We start from the raw sequence: 22,282 nt of genomic DNA, 5'->3' as shown, positions 1-22,282 counted from the left end.
GAACTAATTAGATTTTGGTAGTTAAAGGTCAAAGATCAAGGTCACTGTGACCTCCAAAAACACGTTTTTGGCCATAACTCAAGAATTCATATGCTAATTATGACAATTTCACGCAAACGTCTAACAGGATAAAATGATGAAGTGATGACATTTTGGACAGACATGGATGTAAACTGCAAGTTGACTGGTTGGTGGATCTATATTACTCTCTAGAAAGTGACCTCGCTCGTAGTATATCTGAAGAATATCTCGCGCTCCATTCGCCAGAGTTTGCTCGCTCGCTCGCTTGCTGTATGCTAGGAAGAGGTGTAAGGCCGTGTTCAGACAGACAAAATGCATTCCTCGTAGGCTTTCTCCCACTCAAGGGCTTGAAGTTTGTGGACACGTTTTGCATTGAGCACCTCATTTTTGTACTCAGCCGGGCAACATTGCAATTATATCAGAGCACAACAAAGCCCTTCACTTCCAGAGCAATCTACACCATCTCGGCTATACCAAAACACGTCTGTTATTGTGTAGCTGGGGGGAAATAACTGCTAAGTTTGTGTCTTTGATAAGTAAGTGTGTGTTTTTCCTACCCCAGCCAGGTGGCAGATATCTTGTAATAATGGAATAACCTCTGTTTGTTGTTAGGGTGTGTGAGCTGTTACAAAGCGGAGCGGTGATGAACAAGAGTTACCAGCCCCACGAGGGCCACATCCCCTACCTGCTGCAGCTCTTCATAGACTACAATCTGTACGGCATGAACCTGCTTAACTTGGGAGCTGTCAAGTTCCGCAGGGCCCAGAACAAAGGTAAGGGACAAAGACACAACTCATCTGTTTTCTTTTCCTGTAATCTAGCGCCCTTTTCTTCAGATATGGCTGAACCAATTCAGGCTAACATGCTGTTATAATAATAATTTGGTTCTTTGAAAGCAGTTTGAGGAGTTATTTTTGTTAAAGGGATAGCTTGGGTCTTTTGAAGTGTATTAACTGCAGTAGATGACGGTCGGCAAGCCCCCAGTTTGGAGAAGCAGACAGGAGTACCAGCACGGGAAAAAGCAATGTACTGCTGTGGACGGGGGCAGCAGCAAAACGGATTTTAGACACCTAAAAACATGTTTCCGACGGGGAACTGAAGCCGTTATATTGCTCTTTTCAAAGCCACCAGACTATTGTGTGACTTTGGTTAGTTCGGATTCACCAAAGTCACACAATAACACAAACAAACTAACCGATCGAGGCGGCGGTAGACCAGCAACTCCCGTGTTCTGCAAGGTGAAATTACTGTTTTTGTGAATGTAGTCTGGTGGCTTTGAAAAGAGCGATATAACCGCTTCAGTTCCCAGGTGGAAACGACTGTCTAACGCAAGGTAAACCAGCAAAAATATTCTAAATGTAGCGTACACTTAAACTGATATGGCCAACCGTCATCTACTGCAGGTAATACACTTACTATGGATAAGTGCCTCATACAACCCCACTTCAAAACACCAGAACCATCCCTTTAATCCTGGACGAAGTTATCTTGAATAACAATGCACTCTTATTTTGAAATTATTGCAAAATGAGCTGAGAACTGAAAACATGATCAGCCGTAGTTTCCACTATGTTAACCACGACCAGTGAACGTGGTTAGACTACAACTGATGGGAGCATGAGTGATGCGGTTCTCCCCAATGAACTTGCAAGAGATTTTATCTTTTAAAGTGTTTAAAGTAAGGGTTTTCCTTCTAGTCATTTTGATCTAATTCCATGATAAATGACATTTGCCCTCACCCCCTGCCTCCTCTCTCTTTGGGGCAGTTCTTAGCTTACTGTAGGTCTTCCCCTGTGCTGTTCAGCATGTGGCCTACTTCTGCTGTCACACAGGACACACTGCTGTTTCATGTCTCTGCTGGACAGTGTGGGCATAGCTGAGCTTCCTCTCGCTCACTGCATTGTTCCCCTCTGGCTCAGCGGGGATGGAGAGCGGGCCAGGGACGGCTGCCATGCCTTGTGTCATATCCAATTAGTCCTGATCTCACCTCGGCCTCGGGATGCCTCTGTTGTCTTTGGAAAGCTCTCTCTGTTTTCATCTCTATTGTGGCCCTCTCGCTTCTATTCATTCTCTCTCTCTCTCTCTCTCTCTCTTGCTTTACTCTGTGTCTCTGACCACTTTGAATTTCTGTCTCTATTTTTATTTTCTCTCTCTCTGGTCCATTTGAGCCATTTTATTCTTTTCATTGCTGTTCACCGAAGAGGCAAAAGTCAAATCTAGTGAAAGCACGCTGACCCCTTAAAATCATTCAGGGAGCTTTTACAGAAACACGCACACACACACACACACACACACACACACACACACACACACACACACACACACACACACACAAAAAAATGGAATCAAAAGGTGTGAGGACAGAAAATTAACAAAGCAGATATTGTGTTGCGCTCTCTGTCCTGTGTTTGTCTGTTGGAGCTCTATCAGCCCTGCAGAGTGACGACACACACACACACACACACACACACACACACATAAAAGACCTGCATCTTTTCCAGGTGTTGCCGATACCAGGCGAAAGTTGCACTCGTCACTTTCTGAAATGTAAAACAAAATAGTGGGAATACTTGTCAGGCTGGTGTTGGCTTTGTCTAATTTTAGCAACTCTATACCCAGCTTAGGGCTGGGCGATATGGAGAGAATCAAATATCATGATATTTTTGACCAAATACCTCGATATCGATATCTCAACGATATTGTAACGATATTGTAGGGTTTACCATTGGTGCTTTCACAAAATATTCACACAATGATATTTTTGAGAATCATCAGTAATGTGGATATAATGACTGAGTGTAAAAGGCAAATAGTGGCCAATGTTAGCTTTAGTTAGCAAACTGTACATAGATAGGTATTCTTCTCTACTTGTGCTACTGTTATGCTAGGATTTAGCATGTCTCAGATAAACTTTTCAATTGTTTTATGACAAAAATAAAATAAGAAGTAAACACGCTGTACATCACCAGGAGACTTAATAATGATGAGCTTAATTAGCCATTAGCTGGTAATTGTCATTCATGGACTCAGTTAGCTGCTGTTCAGCTAAAGGTCATCTCACTTAAAGAAACATTGACGAAGCACAGTAGCTGCTTTTATATCCTGTCACATTCCTTCTGTCCTCAGGTTGGACAGGAGATCCTTCATTTTGCTTGTCTTTAGCCAGCAGATAAAATAAGCACCATGGAGCCTGGTGTCTCTTTTACTGTTCAGTAAGTGTAACTTCTGAACTGGCCAGCTCTGTGCTGAAGTGTTGCTCAGAATGACCATCTACCAGCAGCTACAGCAGAGCCACACTCATTTGATATATATATGTGTGTGTGTTCAGTGAGGACAGCGGGTCTGCTCTTCAGGCACCGAAACCCAGCAGTCACCTGGGCCTCACAGTGGGAGTGGCAGACCGAGGGGTTCCTCCTCAGATCATGGGTCAACCTGCCTCTCACAGGCCCATCTCTACTTCCTCCTGATGGAGACTTAACTCTGTTTGATCACAGCTTAGTCCTAATCTCAGACCAGTACCTCCGCTCATCATGGCTGTTCACCCCCCCCTCTCTCTCCCCTCACACTCCCAGAGAGCATCCAGCCCAGCGGGGCCACCATCACATACGAAGGGCATTAATGATTCAGGACAGGAAATTCCACACTTGACTTTAATAAAGTTCTTTTTTTTTTTTTTTTTTAAATCCTCACGCTCGACTTCCCCCCGACTAAAGCAGGGTTCCCATGTTTGATCCACCTCTACACTGATGCAATCAATGGAATCAATGCAGCGTACAACAGAGACTCTAAAACACCCCGATAATACCTACACCTGTTTATATTTTCTTCTACCCGCTCAAGAACTTGAAAGCAAGTTCTTAATCTGGGATGAAGTGGGAGAATAATAAAAGGGACTAGACTAGTAAAATGGCTCAGTTTGAGATGAATAGAAGCCTTAATATGTTTTTGAAGTCCACTACACACACACAGCTAAAACACTCCCCTCAAATACAGTTCAAGCGTCTAAACTACAAGTAGAATGTGTCCTCGAAATGACCCAGAATGATGGTGACTCATTATACCTATACATAACTGCATAGTTTCAAGGAATATTAACTTATTCTTGTAGTTCTGGCAAACTTTAGTATCATTGATAAAAGCATTTACTCAACAAGTTAATAGCAATGTTTCTAAAAAAAAGAAGTGCAACTGGACAGGAAACCTGAGCCGGTCTCAGACAAAACCCCAGGTTAGCCAAAAAACATTAAACGTTATAAAATGATTACCCAAGCTGTCCGCTTTAAACTCCAATCACCGTTTACAATCCAGTTTCCTGGTTCAATGTTGACCTACTATACTTGGAGACACAACTGAAATCAAAGAGCAACAAAAGAAGAATCCATAGCTATATCAATTAACCCCTTCACCATTCCGTCCTCTTTTTTAGAAGGGTATGGGTACAGGGGGTCTTTAGGGGGAGATGGCAGATCAACAGTATTTGTCACATAGAAGTGTACATCATCTGAAAGCTGGGAACCTGAAGATTAATTTGAGATGCAGCTCTGCAAGTGATGATGGTGCTTTTTTGTGACCCTACTAGATCTGTATTCGACTAGCTGACAGCTCCTTACTGTACCATGTGTGCCTGTGTGTGTGTGTGCGTGTGTTTTTCTAGAAGACGCAGCAGTGAACCCAGACAGGCCAACTCCCAGCAGTCGTCCCAGCATCAGCCCCTGGAAGAGCCCCTGCACCTCCAAGTTCAACGACAGCACCCTGGGGGGCACGTTTGTCCGCTGGGAGGAGAACGCCATACCCTAGTGAGTCCCAGCCTCGGCAGCATTAGCTCTCACTGCGAGTGAATGTCCTGACAGTAAAGGCTGAATATCACTCGTTCTGCAAGAGACTGTTCTCTTCTCACAGTTTGTCCCATCTCTCTCTCTCTCTTTGTCAAATGGTTGAGGTCTTACTGAAATGCTAATAGCCCGTAGTTATCTCCGCCAGGGGTAAGACTGTGGGGAGATGATGCGTTTGGTCGTGCCTGTCTGTCTGTCCACTGCTAATTTTGCATACCTAAAAATGTTTGTGCTCATTTGGGAGTCTATGCTCAAGGACCTCTCGTGGTTGCAGTGATTATACCGTCATTGACCGCTGATTCCTCGCTCCTCTTAACCGCAACCGATCAACGACTGCTTCAGTAGCATTTCAAGCAATTGGCTAAAATAACAAGCCTTACCTAGTCTGATGCAGGCCACATTTTGGCCTTTGTTTTGGCTCAAAAACTGACACCGTAGAAAAGTTTGGTGTCATTTTGAAACAGAGCTTCTGCAGAATAATTAGGCACGATACAAGTTGAATGAATCCCTTTTTTTAATATCTTTGTCGCCATCTTGACTGTAAAGCTAAAGTTATACTTTCCGCAAGTACTCGAGGGATTGCGTGACATAAATTTTGTCATCAGAGGGTGTACGTGTAGGCTCGGTGCGGACGTCTGCGTACCACCAATTTGTTGACAGGTCTGAGCGGCTGTTACGCTTCAAGTGGTAGCGTAGCGATCTACTGTACATGTATGATACACGTACTCCAGAAAGTAGTATAAACAGAGCTACTATGCATCCATGGTGTCCGCAGCTGTCCGTGTATTTGTCCCTTCGGGAGTATAACCAAGGCCGAGACCAATGTGTAACAATTAGTGGGATCTATTAGCAGAATTGGAATATAATATTAATAAGAATATTTTCTTTAGTGTATAATCACCTGTTAATAAAAATAGTTGTTTTCTTTACCTTAGAATGAGCCGTTTCTATCTACATAGGGAGCGGGTCCTCTTCACAGAGTCCGCCATGTTGCACCGCCATGTTTCTACAGTAGCCAAGAACAGCCAAACCAAACACTGTCAACTTTTCCTGCTTGGGCCGTAGTTGATAACGTCACTCGCTCCCGTCGCCACCGCCTCTCGCTCTCGCTCTCGCTCTCGCTCTCGCTCTCGCTCTCGCTCTCGCTCTCGCTGTCTCGCTGTCTCGCTGTCTCGTTCTCGCTTCACCACTCACTTCTCTCGTACACACACTCCACACACTGGCTCTAGAGAGGGACATTCGTGTTTTTGCGTCGGCCACCGTAGCTCTCCAACACGCTTGGCACACAGAAGAGGCTTCAGTTGGTCACAATCTCCTCACCTCACCGCTAGATACCGCCAGGACCTAAACACCGGATCTACACACCGGACCTTTAATGGAACCAGGAGAGAGATTCAACTCTTCTTTGTTTGGGAGAGGGAGACACACATGGTGGAGATCTGCACTCTGCTGAGTGCACTTTTCTAGTTTGTTTTAAGTTTTGTTAATGTTTTCATCATTTTGGAAGATGTGTTTTTACACCAATCCTCCTGTCCCATCCCACTTTCTTTCGTCTTCATATATCAAAAAATAATTTTTAAGCAGCAGTACAACATTATTTGCTGTAGTACCCGTTGAAGTATTTTAAAAGCACTTGTTTGTGTCTGCCTGCAGCTCCCTGGTCCTGGATGAGGTGGAGAAGCAGAGCACCTGTGAGCTGGAGGTCGATGCTGTGGCTGTAGACGTCCTCAACCGCCTGGAAATCGAAAGTAAGATCTCTCAGGACAACATCCCTCCAACTGCCTGTGCCAGTGTTGTAATAAATAACAAATATGATAAACTGGGATTTTATGAAGTGGTCAAACACAGAGAGATAAAACAAAATGTAAAAGAACAACAACAAATTAGTAAGGGATAATGTACAGCAAGCCGCTCATTGTTATGAAAGAAACGCTTATTACAAGTCTACTTACTGAAGAAAACAATAATTTGATACAAAAACGGTCTGCCAGAGTCTGACATCAGAACTGCGCCCATAGCAACGGTCCGTTATAAAGAAATTTCAGACCGCAGAATGCCGTGATCGACCAATCAGAATCGAGTATTCAACACAGCCGTGTAATAATAAAGGATATTATACAGATGCCAGTCTGTACAGGTGTGTTTTTAAAAGCTTTTTAAACTTTGAGACACTGAGAGGGAGTTTGTTCCACAGTGTTGGAGCTAAAACGGTAAAAGCATGGTTCCCCCTTTATTTTAAGCCTGGACCGTGGATCTTTTAACAGCATTTGATTTTCTGATCTGAGGGGTCTCGGAGCAGACTAAAGGGTTAAGACCTCTGAAATGTAAAGCGGAGCCAGACCATGTAAGAGGATGTAATCAATAGAATCTTAAATTGAATTGTGGTAACAAATGGGAAGCCAGTGTAATTGGTATGCAGGACTTGGAGCGATGTGTTCGCTACGTCGAGTGTGTTTGTGAGGAGTCTTGCTGCTGCGTTCTGCACCAACTGTAGACGGGCGACTGCTGCATCGGTTAAGAAAGTAAATAATGAATTACAGTAGTCTAGGCTGGAGGAAATGAGTGTGAGGATTAGCAGGATGGAACAAGACTCGTAATGTGCTGATTGAAGTTGAGGTACCGATCAAAAACATATAAGACAGGTGACGGATAGGTGAAAGGTCATCTGCTGAATCATCAGTGCTTCAGATGCAGCACGTGACTGACAGAACTGCTCAGAGCGCTTCCCTCTGACCCATCTCCACACATCAAATCCATTAGCAGCCCTCAACACAAACACCGTGGAGCTGACCTAACACCCCTGTCACAGGGGAGCAGAGAGAGAGGAAGAGATAAATCCAGGGCGGAGGGATATTTCACTGAACTGAACAAAACCCATAAAGCAGATGGCATTATCTGACAAAGCCATGCACACCCAGAACACGTGCAGCTATTGCATCTATTTGGTTATGCATCTCTCTGCAGAATGTGCCTAAATCACAGGATTAAGTGACTTTGTCTTTGGCCTCTTTGTTACGGTTTTCAATATTTAAAGGTTTTATACGTCTGGATTTGTTTTATTTTAGGCTACATCCACACAAATACGTTTCTGTTTTAAAACAATCTCCATGCGCACAAGCATTTTAGCACCGTTTCAGAAATAAACTCCGTCCATACGTCCAACACGTTTGAAAACGCATATCACATGACCATCTATCTCGCTCTCACACAAATCAAATTTACTTTAAGAATGAACAGTTTCAAATCAAAGTTTTACTATATTATGGGTCAAGAAATTTGGTCAACACACGTCTCACCCGTTTCCCTTTGGTTTCGTTGTTGTCTGTTCTCACACTCGTAGCTCTGCTGTGGGGCTGGTAGTCCCTGTCATACTGGAGAGCAGCATTTATTTTTTAATCATTTACAGTTTCCTTGTGAACTTCACAATAGTTATGCAGAACAAAATAAGCATAGATAACAAGTGAACGTGGGCGTCTGCTTCATCGTTTTCAAAGGTCTCTGTTTCTGCCCGTGCAGACTAAAACGCAACCCCCGGAGTTTTAAAACTAAAACGGGGAAAATCATCTTTGTCCACAGTGTCAATCTGAACCACGCTCTTAAACAAAGTTTTAAGACACAGTTTGGATCTTTTTGCCTTTTTTAATCCCTTCAGTCGAAGCCGATCACGGACCAGCTGTGCTGGTAAACACGAGGGTGCAGTGTGCTGCTGGTTTCTTGGCGTTAAAGTCAAACATTCTCACTGGCATTTAAAGCCACACGAGTACAGAGTTTGTTGGTGCAGCTTTAAAAAGAGCAGATCAGTAAAGATGTCCTTGTCAGGATGAGGCCCTTAGGTTCTCCCGGCAGAGCCAGTTCTGCTGGATGTTCGTTTGTGCGTTAACTTCCATGGAGGCTGTAAGTGTGCAGCGAGTCCTTATGATCTAGATCAGCCTGGTCACAGAATCGTAAACCACAACAAGCATCTGTGTTGGAGTGGAGACGGAGTGAAGAGAGGCCACTCCAGGGCAGGCACCGCTCGTGTTCTGACTCATACTTTTCCATCTGCTCTATAGCCGTGTATTAAACCTGCACTGTTGAAAATATAACTACAGTATGTATGGGTTGGATTTGACAGTTGAAAACATGTCTTTGTTGGAGGTTTAAAAACTCCTCGTATAGACGGCTACAGAGTGTGATAGCTGACACGTTGTGCTGTGACTGTCCTCCGTGTCCAGATCAGATTGGCAGGAACCCGGGCCTGCAGGCCATCTGGGAGGACGAGAAGCAGAGGAGGAGAGAGAAGAACCAGACTTCCCAGATAGAAACCCCCGAGTCACAAGGTGAGCACATCCACACTGGAAACTCTCTGTTCACAACACTTTACTATCAAAGACATGAACACAGTCAGACATGACATGAGGCACAAGGAACTCCTTTACTTTGCTTTTTGTGTCCATTTTATGCTGATTTGGTTCTGGACTTCTTTCAAACACTGCTGACAGAAATGTCATCAGATTGTAAATATGCCACCAACCTACAAGGTAGCTGTTTATTTACAGGATAAGGCGAGCGATACTCTATATTTTTGTTATTGTCAACAAATCCCATGAAAAGAGTAAGACTTAAACCAACAATGTTAGTCCGTCTCTCAATACTTCCTGACTTCCTTAAGTTGGATCTTGGGTCACAAATATAGTTTCATTTTTACTTATATCCAAATTATTACCCCAAACAGCTGGTCACTGTAGGATTTAGCTACGATGTTGAAAGCTGAAGACCAAACAGGAGTTTGTCCCACTTAAAAGCTATGTTTGTTCTAAATATAGTAACTCATTTTGTATAAATCTTACGCCAAAAAGAATTTACTTTTGGACAGGCCCAAAACAGGTGATAGTGGTTAGCTTCTTGGGAGCCACAGTTCCTCCAGCAGCTGGAAGAGCCTGAATGATGAGTCTTCTGAGCAGGAGTAATAAAAAATCTACTAACAGTCTTCCAGCCAAATGCTCTCCATAAGGTTGAGCTTGATATCTTCCATTGAAATTCACAATGTTTTAACCAAACGTCCTCTGGAATGCAGCTATTAGTTAAGGGACTATTTTCAGCAGCGGATTAACCCACATTTGGTGCTTTAGTGAGTGTTTGTGGCAGCAGGACGGTGTATGTGGGACTGAGCCAAAATAAACTACAGTGTGTGTGTTCATGGTGGTGAAGGAACAGTGTGGCTCACTGATGTGTTTTTAATGGAGCTCTATGGTACAGAGAAAGCAGAGATATCAGGCTGTGATATACACACACACACACACACACACTACTCGTTAGTGGATACATTCACTGTTGGTTTGGTAAATTCACGATATTGGTTGGCAATAAGAAAACAATAGAATATCACCAGACTAATCCTTTGAGGAATAATTCTGGGTTATTATAACTTCAGTCTTGGTGAGGTACTAATATTGTTCTCACCAAGTTAATCGCTGAGATCTGAGAACGGGGCAACATTTCTAAAAAGAAGTCAGATGGAGAAAGACAGACAATACACCAGACGGGTTTTACACAACTAACTTTCGAGGAAAACATACACCGATCAGCCATAACATTAAGACCACTGACAAGTGAAGTGAATAACATGGATTATTTCGTTACAATGGTACCTGGCAGTGGGGGGGATACACTAGACAGCAAGTGAACATTTTGAACTATGTGTTGGAAGCAGAAAAAATGGGCCAGCGTAGCCGCAGACTGGTCAGGGTGACCACGCTGACCCGTGTCCACCGCCACAAGCGCATTCAATGGGTACGTGAGCATCAGAACTGGACCACGGAGCGATGGAAGAAGGTAGACCGGTCTGATGAGTCACGTTTTCTTTTCCATCATGTGGACGGCAACGAGTTCGAGGTGTCGACTCGGCCTCCAAATTCTCCAGATCTCAATCCAATCGAGCATCTGTGGGGATGTCCATGCCTCGACGGGTCAGGGCTGTTTTGGCAGCAAAAGGGGGACCTACTCAATATTAGGCAGGTGGTCATAATGTTAAGGCTGATCGGTGTATTTGTAGAGCTGTTTTCTCAGATGAGAAAATGGCCAATACTATGAAAATAAGACCTGAAATGTTGAAAGCTTAAGCAAAGCTAAAGTGAGCTTGTCTCATTTCAGTTGTACCAGTCTTTCTGAGTTCTGACAGTGTTCTGAGGCAATGCAAATTCTTCTGCAGCTAACTGTATTGTTTCATCATGTTTAGCTCCTTGTTAGCCAGTTATGTGTTTGAGTTTTCCATTGCCCACACAAGTCAGAGTTTTGTCATTCTCAGAACTGTCCGTGTGTGTCTGACACGCACGCACGCACACACACACACACACACACACACACACACACACACACACACACACACACACACACACACACACACACACACACACAAGTTTGGAAATAATCTGTTGTTCAATAATGGTATGTAGAATTACACCCAGTTTCATTTTATTGTTGTGCTTATGAGATATAACTCCACTGACAGCAACCACTACTGGCATACTCAGCGTCAATTACTGACCACAGTGTTTCAATTGTAGCGAAGAATTTGAGGTCTGGGGAAAAAAAACTGCAATATTTGAACAGTTTCCAGGAATGATGGACGCAGTGTTGAAATAGTTTGTGTGATGTTTTCCAGATCATGGGTTTGTCACTTCAACGGAGAGCGAGAAAATCTTCATGAAGAGGCTCAAGGAGATCCTGAAGGAGAACGAGTTTGACGTGTAAGTTCCTCCGATCTGTTGTCGGCGGTGACGTGTTGGGGGCAGGATTGACGGGACGGGGCTCACCAGATGTTTCAGGACAAATACAATCTGAAAGTCATTGTTGGACAGTCGTCCCAGTGTCACTGAGGAAAGACAGAGACGCTGGGAGGAAGCTGGATGAGAGACACAGTGTTTGAAAATAAGCACAAGATGCTTCCCACAGTGTCAGACCACATTCATCACAAGTTTCTCTCGTCTTTGATTCTTTGTGTTGAAGTGTAATGAAGCCGTCACGTGTCCTCAGTTCCCCTGTGCCTCTCCGCTTCACGTCAGTGTCTCTGTCCTCTCAGGGCAGAGAGGGAGAGAGAGGGAGTGACATGGGAAGGAGGGATTGAGAAAGTGAAGTCAGAGCAGATGTAGCAAGAGGGTGGAGAGAGAGCGAAGAGAGAAGGGGGAAGGAGAGAATGAAATGATGTCGACGAGGTTACACACCCCTCCCTCCCGCTCCCACGGTGTAACAGGCAGAAAGTATTTCCTGTTATAAATAAAAGTACAGTTGGCTGGGCGGCCGTGCGTTCCTCTGCATCAGATCCAGATGGCTTCTATTCACTAACCTCCTGATATCAGACGGGAACAGAGGAGAGAGAGGGGGAAGTACTGCGGTGTGGGCTTTCGGCTTGAGTGATGGAACACACAAACACTCCCAGAGAGCTGGCTGGCGGCTCTCAGCTCTCCCACTGCCTGACTGTCTCTCTGTTAATACTCACACACGCAGCTCGCCACCTCCTGTCTGCTGGCTTCCCCTTACTCTATTATGCATCGCTATTGTTGCTGCTCTATTCTCAAGGTCTCACTTGGCACTGCAGGCTTTGCTGGAGATTTCTTTTTTCACCTTTTTATCTTGCATGTTTTCAGTCCAGGCCTCAAACATTTTTAGTGCTATTTCTAATCACTCTCATTCTCTTAACCCTCTACTGCACGGATTATGTTTTTGAGGGGAACAATATTTTTTGAAGATTGGGCTGTACTGATAATGTATGGCTGTAAATCGATCCGAACACAAGTGGACAGCTTTAAGTACGTCTGTTCACACCTGGCATTAGAATGTGTCTCAACATGTGTCTTCAGTGGCCACTTGTGATCCAATCTCACTTCCCTCCTCCATATGCAAATAAACACGTAGTAAACACACGGCTAATACAGCAGATGCTGTAACGTAATATTACAGGAATGTCAGTAGTGATGTCCTACATATTTGTGAATTCTGGTACATTTTATTAACATCAAAATAAAAGGTTATTGTACCGGCGGTCCCTGGGGACCTCTGTGCCGCAGACACCGCTGCTTTTGCCAGACAACAGCGGGGTACAGAGCTTCAGAGAGCCGGGGATGAGAGCGAGCGGACGGGTGTCACCTCCGTGCAAAACACCGGAACAAAAACACTGACACATCTCCGACAGTATGATATTAATGCACTTCCTGTTCCTAGTCTGATAGTCTGTAAATATGTAGCCTATACATAAGATATATTTTAATAAAACACATTTGTACCGACAGGATACAGTAGAGCACAGAAGCTGTTTCCATGCTACGAGGCAAACAAGCGCTCGCGTCTTCCTATCTATTCACTTGAGTAGCGCAGTGAGACCCCGCGGATCTTTGCGGGACGTCAGTTGAGTAGGTGGTCCTTAATCTGGCCCAGGACCATGGGTGTATAAAGAGAACTGGATGCAGCATTGGAGGCGGGGCCCCAGTCATTCCTATGAGAGTTGCTCATTAGCGCATGAAGCCTAAATGGCTCGACTTCCGTCTGGAGTAGCGCCCAGTCGGTCACATGAATCGGTCACGGGGTCCCAACGTCACGCCGTCGTCACGACTTGCGCTCCAGCCTCTGTCTGGGTCTCACTCACATGAACGGAGGAAGTGAAATAACTCTGGATTCAGCTATTAGTTACTTTTTAAATAAGGACTATTAGAGTGTTCGTACTGGGGAGTTTATTCACCTAAAAAAAAAGTTATCCGCTGAGTTACAGACGTCTCTTTCCCAATGTAAGTCTATGGGAGAAAGTATTTTTGGGCCCAATGACGGACACGGAAGTTGCAGTACCGCCGTTTGGCCCCTACGAAAGTTGGGATCGACAAAAGGGGCACTTCCTGGGGGTTTCCCAGGACACATTTGTGTACACAGTGCTAAAAGAATGTGGCCATATGTGGCCCAGACCACCTCTGAATGTGGTCTGAGCGATCCGATCTCAATGCGTCTCGAGTGCATTCACACCTGTACTCAGAGCCGTCCACTCAACTCAGGACGCATGTTAATACCATGTCCGAACAGGGACTATGACTTGCCCCAAACTGCATGTGATTGTCATAAAGTGGGCATGTCTGTAAAGGGGAGACTCGTGGGTACCCATAGAACCCATTTACATTCACATATCTGGAGGTCAGAGGTCAAGGGACCCCTTTGAAAATGGCCATGCCAGTTTATCCTCGCCAAAATTTTGCGTAAGCTTGGAGCGTTATTCATATGACTAGTATGACGTGGTTGGTACCAATGGATTCTTTAGGTTTTCTAGTTTCATATGATACCAGTATCTTCACTCTAGCTTTAAAACTGAGCAGCTACAACCTAAAAATCTCAAATTGCATTAATGCGTTAAAGAAATTAGTGGCCTTAAAACAAATTTGCGTTAACTTTGACCGCCTTAGTTTATACTGTAATCATCTCGTGAACCGTCAGATTATCCTGCCTCCCACCTCCCCCTTGAGGGGACTCCTCCCCCAGGTTGGGGACCACTGCTTTAGACCATAAAATGTACCTGTGTTCAGTATTTCCAGTGAGTGACTCTGTTAAAGTTTCTTTTGGGGGAGTTTTACCTTCTCTGAATCGAGGGTTTAAGCGTCCATGGTGTCGTATGCTGTACAGATTTTAAAGCCCCTTGAGGGAAATTTGTGATATTGTGCTATATAAATAAAATGTACTTGACAGTGTTGTATTGAGACAACAAATGGGAAATTACAAAAAAATAAGTTGCCGTAATTTAAATGTAAATAGTCAAATGAAAATATGCTCCCACCCCAAGATGCAACATTATACCTACTATAGCTCCTCCTTTAATTCATCAGAAACATTTCATCAGATATTACAACATGTCAAAATCAAAATATTCATAAATAAAAGGAGGCGGTTTCTGTTACCTCAGCGCAATGATATGCAGCAGAAGGGTATCTTTCCTTTCTCTTTTTCCTCCTCCTCCCTCCCCTGGTCCATCATTCAAACTGTCACATCAAAGCAGAGCCAGTAAAGGCAGCGCGGGGGGGCGTGGCTTGATAGCGAAATGTGTTAATCGCTGCGGTAATCTCCCGACGCCCGCCAGGCTCGCTCCCTCGTCGCCTCTAAAGTCGTTAGCTAGCAGACTAATTAAGAGACAGCCAGACAGTGGCACGTGCACGCTGACTCTCTGGAGGCCTTTCCTCATATGGCCCGGTAGAACCGACTCTCTGAATGACAATGAGACTGCAGTAGAATCCCTCCCGCTGTCATCCCAACCACAAACTCTGGAATAGCAGCGAGATGTCAGCTGATAAATACATAGATTTCATATGTTTACAGCCACGATTTCATCATTCATCACCTCTGAAAATCATACGTCATTTAACAGGTTGGATTAATCAGTAAGAGCAAGAAGCCTTGAGCTCATCCATGCAGAGAAGTGTCTGTGTCTCTATCTGGACGGATTCCACAGGAGTGTTTACTTTATTCCTCTGGCCTGCTGCTGGGCTCAGACATCGTCTGTCCACACAGCGTTCTCAGTGTGTTTCATCACTATGTGTTTCTAAACTCCCTTTCGCAATGGACAAAAACCCCCACTAACATCTGGCTTTTGTCTTCAGTAGGAAAGGCTAAAATTGTCATTCATATTTATTGGCTCCAGCTCCAATCAGTAGTGGTGGAAACATGACACCCGGGTGGACACGCTAATTTTCGCCCCTTTTCTGGTGTGGTGCGTTGAAGTGAATATGAAATAAATGAAATCAACAGCGACTTGGACAATTATTAGAATGTATTTACGTACAAAACATAAAATGAATATGCTCTCCTCAAAGCCACCAGACTCCATTGACAAATACAGTAACTTTACCTCGCAGATCATTGTAAAGCACACTTCATTCATACTCCACAGAAACAAAATAAAACTCATTAAAACCGTCTTTGTTAGTTTTTCCACTGTTCCAACAATCACCAACTCTGGTTTGGTCCAAATAAACCCTTAATTCACCGAGTTAGATGTGAAAAGAAACAGCCGTTATATGCTCCCCTCAAAGCCACCAGACTCCATTGGAAAAACACAGTAATTTTACCTCACTGATCATAGAAACACACTAAACGGAATAAAACTCATCAAAACCATATTTCTCAGTCTTTCTACTGTTCCAACAATCACCAACTCTGGTTTGGTTGAAATAAACCCTTGATTCACTGTGTTAGATGTCGTTATATGCTCTCCTCAAAGCTACCAGACTCCATTGGAAAAACACAGTCATTTTACCTCGCTGATCATCGAAGCACACTTTAAACTCGACAGAAACATAATAAAACTCATCAAACCCATCTTGGTTAGTCCTTCCACTCTTCCAATCACCAACTCTAGTTTGAGAGTTTGAAAGAGAGACTGAATAAGTACCGATATATAAAAAAGAATTAACCACCGTAACATTTCCGGCTCGTTCACGACGTCGAACATGACACACCAGAATACTCGTCTACTGCTTCTCTACTGGCAATGGGAATAGAGTCTATCAACCATTTACTGTGTTTAAAAAAACCTGCATATATTTGCTAATTTTGGTGGAAAAAAGGGTATAAGCATGAATTTATCCCGTTGACCGTGCATGGCTACAGTCACTGGAGCAACAGGGGGGTTGAATCAGTAGCTTTGAGGGCATTTCATATTCAGTTTCTCCTGCTCATTGTGGGATTCAAACCTGTAACCTCTTTGGCTCAAGGCTCTAATCTTGAAGCCTCTGCTGTTTAATCAGATGTGAAAGACCTTCTTCCACACAGGGTTTGGATCAGTTCAGGACTAGTACCTAAAATGGAACTCATTTTCGTCTTTTTTTATTTTTTATGACCGTTCCTGTGAAATTAGTTCCACTTGTGAGCGGCGGCCGCCTGCCTCGTCTCCATTTCAATATTTCAGAGTCACTAAGCGGTGAGTTGCTAGGCGATGCAGCGGGGCAGCATGGTGAGGGAGCGTGATAGGCAGCTTGTAGCTGAGAGCGATCTGGAGGGATACAAAGCCAGAGCTGGCTGCCTGCCCGTTTTCCATTCATATTCCCTCTCCTACACACACACGCACACACACACACACACACCACTTAGCTGCACACACACACGCTTAGCAGACAAGAGACGCTCTCCACACATGTGCAGACACACACACACACACACACAGCACCTCTGTGTACAGATACACACAGAGAGTAAACAGAGCACTTCCCCTGATTAAGAGCCACAGTAAAGAGATGCTAATAAAACATGACTGCATGGGGGCCGGCTACCAGAAGGTCCTCTGGTCTGTGATTCAGGTAACAGCCCAGCAGACTGCATTGCTGATGCTCGTGTGTTGCATGCATTTGATCTGTGTGCTTGTTTTCAGTATACTTAACTTATACTGGTTGTCTTAGCTCAGTTACTGCCTGTTGCGGAAATGTAGAGACAGAATAAACTTTTGGAGAAACACAGCGCGACATCACGCTGCGGTGGGCAAATCACATAACCGCCGATCATCAGATTTTATTCCTCCGCACCGGCAACAATCGTGGCAGCGAGGCATTACATTTCGGGGTTACCGTCCGTCCAGCCGTCTCTTCTCGTGAATCTGATATCTCAGGAACGCCCGGAGGGAATTTCTTCAAATTTGGCACAAAAGTCCACTTGGACTCGAGGAAGAACTGATAAGTTGGTGGTTAAAGGTCAACGGTCAAAGGTCAAGGTCACTGTGACCTCACAAAACACATTTTTGGCCATAACTCAAGAGTTCATATGCTATTTTTGACTATTTTACACAAATGTCTAACAGGATAAAATGATGAAGTGATGACATGGATGTAAACTGCAACTTGCCTTGACTGTTTGGCGGAGGCATACAACCACAAGGCTGTAATTCTAGTCATCAATGAATCAAAGTTTATGTTTTCTGTTTGTTCCCGGTGTCCTTGAGTTTTAGGACTTGCTCAAATTGAAGAAAAAAAGAATCCTAAAATGTGTCATCATAGCAGGAGTTATCATCATGCAGAAATTAACTCAATGTCTGTCTTCCTGTGCTCAGGACACAAGGTTCGTCTGTCAGCGACGGGGAGGACCAAGAGGATCTTCTTGCTGAAATGACTCTCCATTCTGACCCCCTGACCCCTGAGGGACTGCCGTGTACTCCCGCTAACGCTGTGGAGGTGCACAGGCTCTCGCAGCCAGGTGAGGAAGACCAAGCTACTACTACTGGGGATGCGTGAAACTTCTACTGGTAAAATGCTGAAACGGAGTATCTGGAGCTTTTGATTGTAACGATTGGTATTAAACGGACCTTGAGGTGAGATTGTTTTGTCAAAAACTAAAGGGGGACTAAGTCATATAACATAAGTCATTTTGTTTACAGCCTTTCATTCACTTTATAAGACCATTGAAGGTTTGCCTTTTCTCACTACTGAATAAGACCGTATTAATAGCTGAAGTAATCATTATGTATGTTTAGTCACTCTGTTTTGCGTTATATCTAGGGCTGTCAATCCATTAAAATATTTCATTTTGATTGATCGCAATTTAATCACAAATTTTTTTTATCTGTTCAAAATGTACATTAAAGGGAGATTTGTCAAGTATTTAATACTCTTATCAACATGGGAGTGGACAAACATGCTGCTTTATGCAAATGTATGTATATATTTATTATTGGAAATCAATTAACAACACAAAACAATAACAAATATTGTCCAGAAACCCTCACAGGTACTGCATTTAGCATAAAACAATATGCTTAAATCATAACATGACAAACTTGAGCCCAACAGGAAACAACAGCTGTCAGTGTGCTGACCTGCTGTCTATGACTTGCGCCAAACATGCATGTGATTATCATAAAGTGGGCATGTCTGTAAAGGGGAGACTCGTGCGTACCCATAGCACCCATTTTCATTCAATATCTTGAGGTCAGAGGTCAAGGGACCCCTTTGAAAATGGCCATGACAGTTTTTCCTCGCCAAAATTTTGCGTAACTTTGGAGCGTTATTTAACCTCCATCACCTTCTTCAACCTAAAAATCACAAGTTGCGTTGATGTGTTAAAGAAATTAGTGGTGTTCAAACGAATTAGCGTTAACGTGTTATTATCGAAGCCCTTGTTACATCACAAAATAGGTCTTGTGTTTCTGAAAAAGGAGAAGACTACTGAGCCTTTCTTATCAACATAATGTAGGAGAAAAGCACAAGCTGACCAATCACACGTCTTCACAGCATCTCCGTAGCTGCTGCCATAGCCCACTTTGTGATTAGCTTCAGCCGAATCTGCAGGCACTCTCTCTTCCAAGTCTCCTCCAGGCACATGGACAGCAGCAGTGGCACACACACATTGACCTCATGCTGAACCACGGTGTTGCTGCTGCGTCGGTGTGTGTGTGTGTGTGTTGATGGACCTCTCTGTTTAGATTATCTCAATCAGGATCTGCCTGAGGTATAAAGTGTGATGCTCCAGTGATGCTAACAGTGCTCTTGTCCCCCCCCGGCCCAGACTCTGTGAGGAGCGGTGATAAAGTCCCAGAGGAGGCAGTCGTTGATGAGGAGGCCATCTTGAGTCTCCTGGAGAACAGTCAGACCTTCCTCCCGCTCTCCCAGACATCCAACCACTCTCCCCTGTTAGGTACGGTAGCCACACACAGCTCACTGTCTGCTCGCTGTCTTTTCCTTCTGTGTTTACAAATCTATTTAAAACTTCCATTTATGTGAAGCCCTCTCTATTATCATAAATAGGCTTATTTGCTGCTCGTTAATCCGTGTTTTGTAGTTGTTTTCCATAATCCAACAAATGTCTTTTACTGTTTCTGTCCTGATTGTCCTTGTTTCTGTCTCTAATGTCTCATTCTATAAAGTGGTGCAGGAATGAGTCCTAAAACACAGAAAGGAGTTAGCATTGTAGCACTTCCAGTTCCCTTGTCTGGAAGTCGATGGGTTTTTAGTTAGAGGCCTGAAATGAGATCTGTGGTTAACACAAGCTGAAGAGATTTTAACGTTTTGTTCTACGATATAAAATACATCAATAAATACCCCACTCGTGGATTTTGAAGACTGTGGCTAACAAGTGGCTAAATGAGACTACAGAGGTTGTTGGGGACATTAAACGTCATCATGCCACGGAAGGTCGTCTACTCACTAGTTCACCTTTACAGCCTCGTTGTGTTTTATACTCGTGCTCTTGCAAACTATTTTAACTCAAACGTTGCGCTAGATGTCACACTGAGAGGAAAGGCTTTTGTAGAAGAGGTAAAAATAAAATGACAAGTTGGAGGTTTAGTGGTGGTGACGTGAAGTCATGCGACCGTGGTGTAGTTCGTTTATAGCCATAATGTCTTTGCTTTTGTTGTCTGTGCAGACAGCAGCCAAGACCAAGCCATGATTGATTTGCTGGCAGGACTGGAGAACGATGGTTTCTGCAGGACCCCCGTCAGGCAGAACACCCAGTCCCAGTCCCTCCCCGGTGCCAGGAGCTACCACTGCAACAGTGACGAGGAGGAGGAAGGGCCAGAGCTGGACAAAGTAGAGGCCGAGCTCAGCGAGCTAATGTCACAGCGGTGGGACAACGAGCCTCCTGACAGCTCTCCCTTACCAAGGCAAGTTTGTCTCTGTTGTATCTGAGTTTATAGTAGTTGTTCATCTAAATACACATTTCCTCCTTCTGTTCTGCCCTTTGCAGTGTTATCTATATCGGAAAACAGCTCGGTTTAATCACAAATATAGGCAGAGTATTGTTTCCCACAGGGTTATGTGAGACTGTGGTGGGTGGAGCTCGGACCCTCATGCTCCCCCAGAAGAAAATGTTCATTTTAAAGTTAAATACATCAATCTGGTGTTCTTTGAGAGCAGAATGAAGAGGCTAGATCTATGAAGAACTTTGTGCTCTTGTCAGCTAACAGTGGTGGAATGTAATTAAGTACATTTAGTTTACTCAAGTACCGTATTTAAGTACCATTTTGAGGTACTTGTACTTTACTTGAGTATTTCCATTTTATGTCACTTAATACTTCTACTCCATGAACGTACATCTCAGAGGTAAATATTGTACTTTTTACTACATTTATTTGAACAACATTAGTTACTAGTTACTTGGCAGATTCAGATTCTTAATACAAAACATAAATCAACTAGTAAACTATAGTATATTATTAAGTAGTATATCATTATTAAGTGTATAAATTCGTTAAAATGAGCTTCACCGTTACCAGCTGCTGCATTAAAGTGATGAACACATTAATGCATCAATAATTATATATTATAATCCAATGATATACCATAATATATAATATTCTGAAATGGGACTTTCTGCATAATGAGTACTTTTACTTTTGGTACTTGAAGTATATTTTGATCCTCATACTTTTGTACTTAAGTAACATTTTGAATGCAGGACATTTGCTTGTAACAGAGTATTTTACACTGTGGTATTACTTTTACTTTTATGTAAAACATCTGAGTACCTCTTCCACCACTGTGCACTAGTAAACAATTTAATCATAAACACATTGGTTGTATAGATATGAATGGTGATGACACTGCAAAAAAATGAAAGATTTGGGGTTAAAGTTGCGCTTAGCCTGCCCGGTTTAAGAACGATTAATGCAAGTAAGAAACGATACCAACATCCAGTGAAGCAGTCAGCTCTGCCTGTGCATTGGTGAACTAGTATTCCTGTCATCCCTGTGTGTACAGGCCCGGTGTGAAGGAGCCAGAGGACTGCTTCAGTGACGAGCAGCAGGAGTCCTCTGACGAAGACATGGAGTGGAGCGGGAACAACTCTCTGTTCGCCAACCTGTCCATCCCCCAGCTAGACGGGGCCGCGGACGAGAGCAGCGGTGAGTCGGCTCACGCTGAGACGGCACTTAAATGCCAGTTTGCTTTATCTTCCATCCCCTGCTGCTGATGCTCCATCAAGCATATCAGAATAGAGATCTGACAGCAGCTGCACAGCAACAATCTGGGTTGACACTGGGTTTTGGCTGTACGATCTAATTTCATTATGGGGAGCTGTGATTTATTATAGCGCAAGTCTTTGGGATTGTAATTGATTCCCTGGAGTTATTATCAATTAATAAACTTTACAGTAGCTGTGAAGGCAGAGTTTACTATAAATGTTCAGCTGACATCATGAGTGCATAACACTGCTGGTGTCATAGTGGGAGCATATTCTCCATCAGTCCTCACAGACATGTTTCATTTTAGGGTGATAGGTGTCTGTATTGCCACCCTGGGCAACAGCTGTCCACATGTATAGACTTCACCTGAGTATATTCTATCAACGTGCCACTTTTTAAAACCAAACAATGTCCAGTCTATGGATGAAACATGTCTGTGTGGTCCTGCTTCTGCTGCAGTCTCCCCCCGCCTTTTCTCAGCAGTGAGTAAGCCGATTCTCACGTTGCATCTTCCAACCCATTTTACCACAGTACAGCCAAA

At 43.7% G+C, this 22,282-nt stretch overlaps 1 protein-coding gene across 3 annotated transcripts in view; it reads left to right on the top strand.

The window, feature by feature from the left end:
- Positions 1-22,282, top strand: part of rev3l (REV3 like, DNA directed polymerase zeta catalytic subunit) — an 84,364-nt gene that overhangs the window by 36,686 nt on the left and 25,396 nt on the right. For 2 of the 3 annotated variants that reach the window (XM_074616083.1, XM_074616082.1), the window contains exons 4-12: positions 634-794; positions 4,676-4,817; positions 6,507-6,601; positions 9,068-9,172; positions 11,497-11,581; positions 17,896-18,038; positions 19,347-19,475; positions 20,205-20,442; positions 21,539-21,681. In XM_074616083.1, coding sequence (XP_074472184.1) covers positions 634-794; positions 4,676-4,817; positions 6,507-6,601; positions 9,068-9,172; positions 11,497-11,581; positions 17,896-18,038; positions 19,347-19,475; positions 20,205-20,442; positions 21,539-21,681 — 1,241 coding nt within the window. The remainder of the gene's footprint in view (positions 1-633; positions 795-4,675; positions 4,818-6,506; positions 6,602-9,067; positions 9,173-11,496; positions 11,582-17,895; positions 18,039-19,346; positions 19,476-20,204; positions 20,443-21,538; positions 21,682-22,282) is intronic. The other variant, XM_074616084.1, reaches the window with a different exon arrangement.

The sequence above is a fragment of the Sebastes fasciatus genome, chromosome 18 (assembly GCF_043250625.1).
Source record: "Sebastes fasciatus isolate fSebFas1 chromosome 18, fSebFas1.pri, whole genome shotgun sequence".
Classification (NCBI taxonomy): domain Eukaryota; kingdom Metazoa; phylum Chordata; class Actinopteri; order Perciformes; family Sebastidae; genus Sebastes; species Sebastes fasciatus.
Note: the sequence above shows the minus strand (reverse complement) of the source record. Positions and strands in the feature narration are given on the sequence as shown.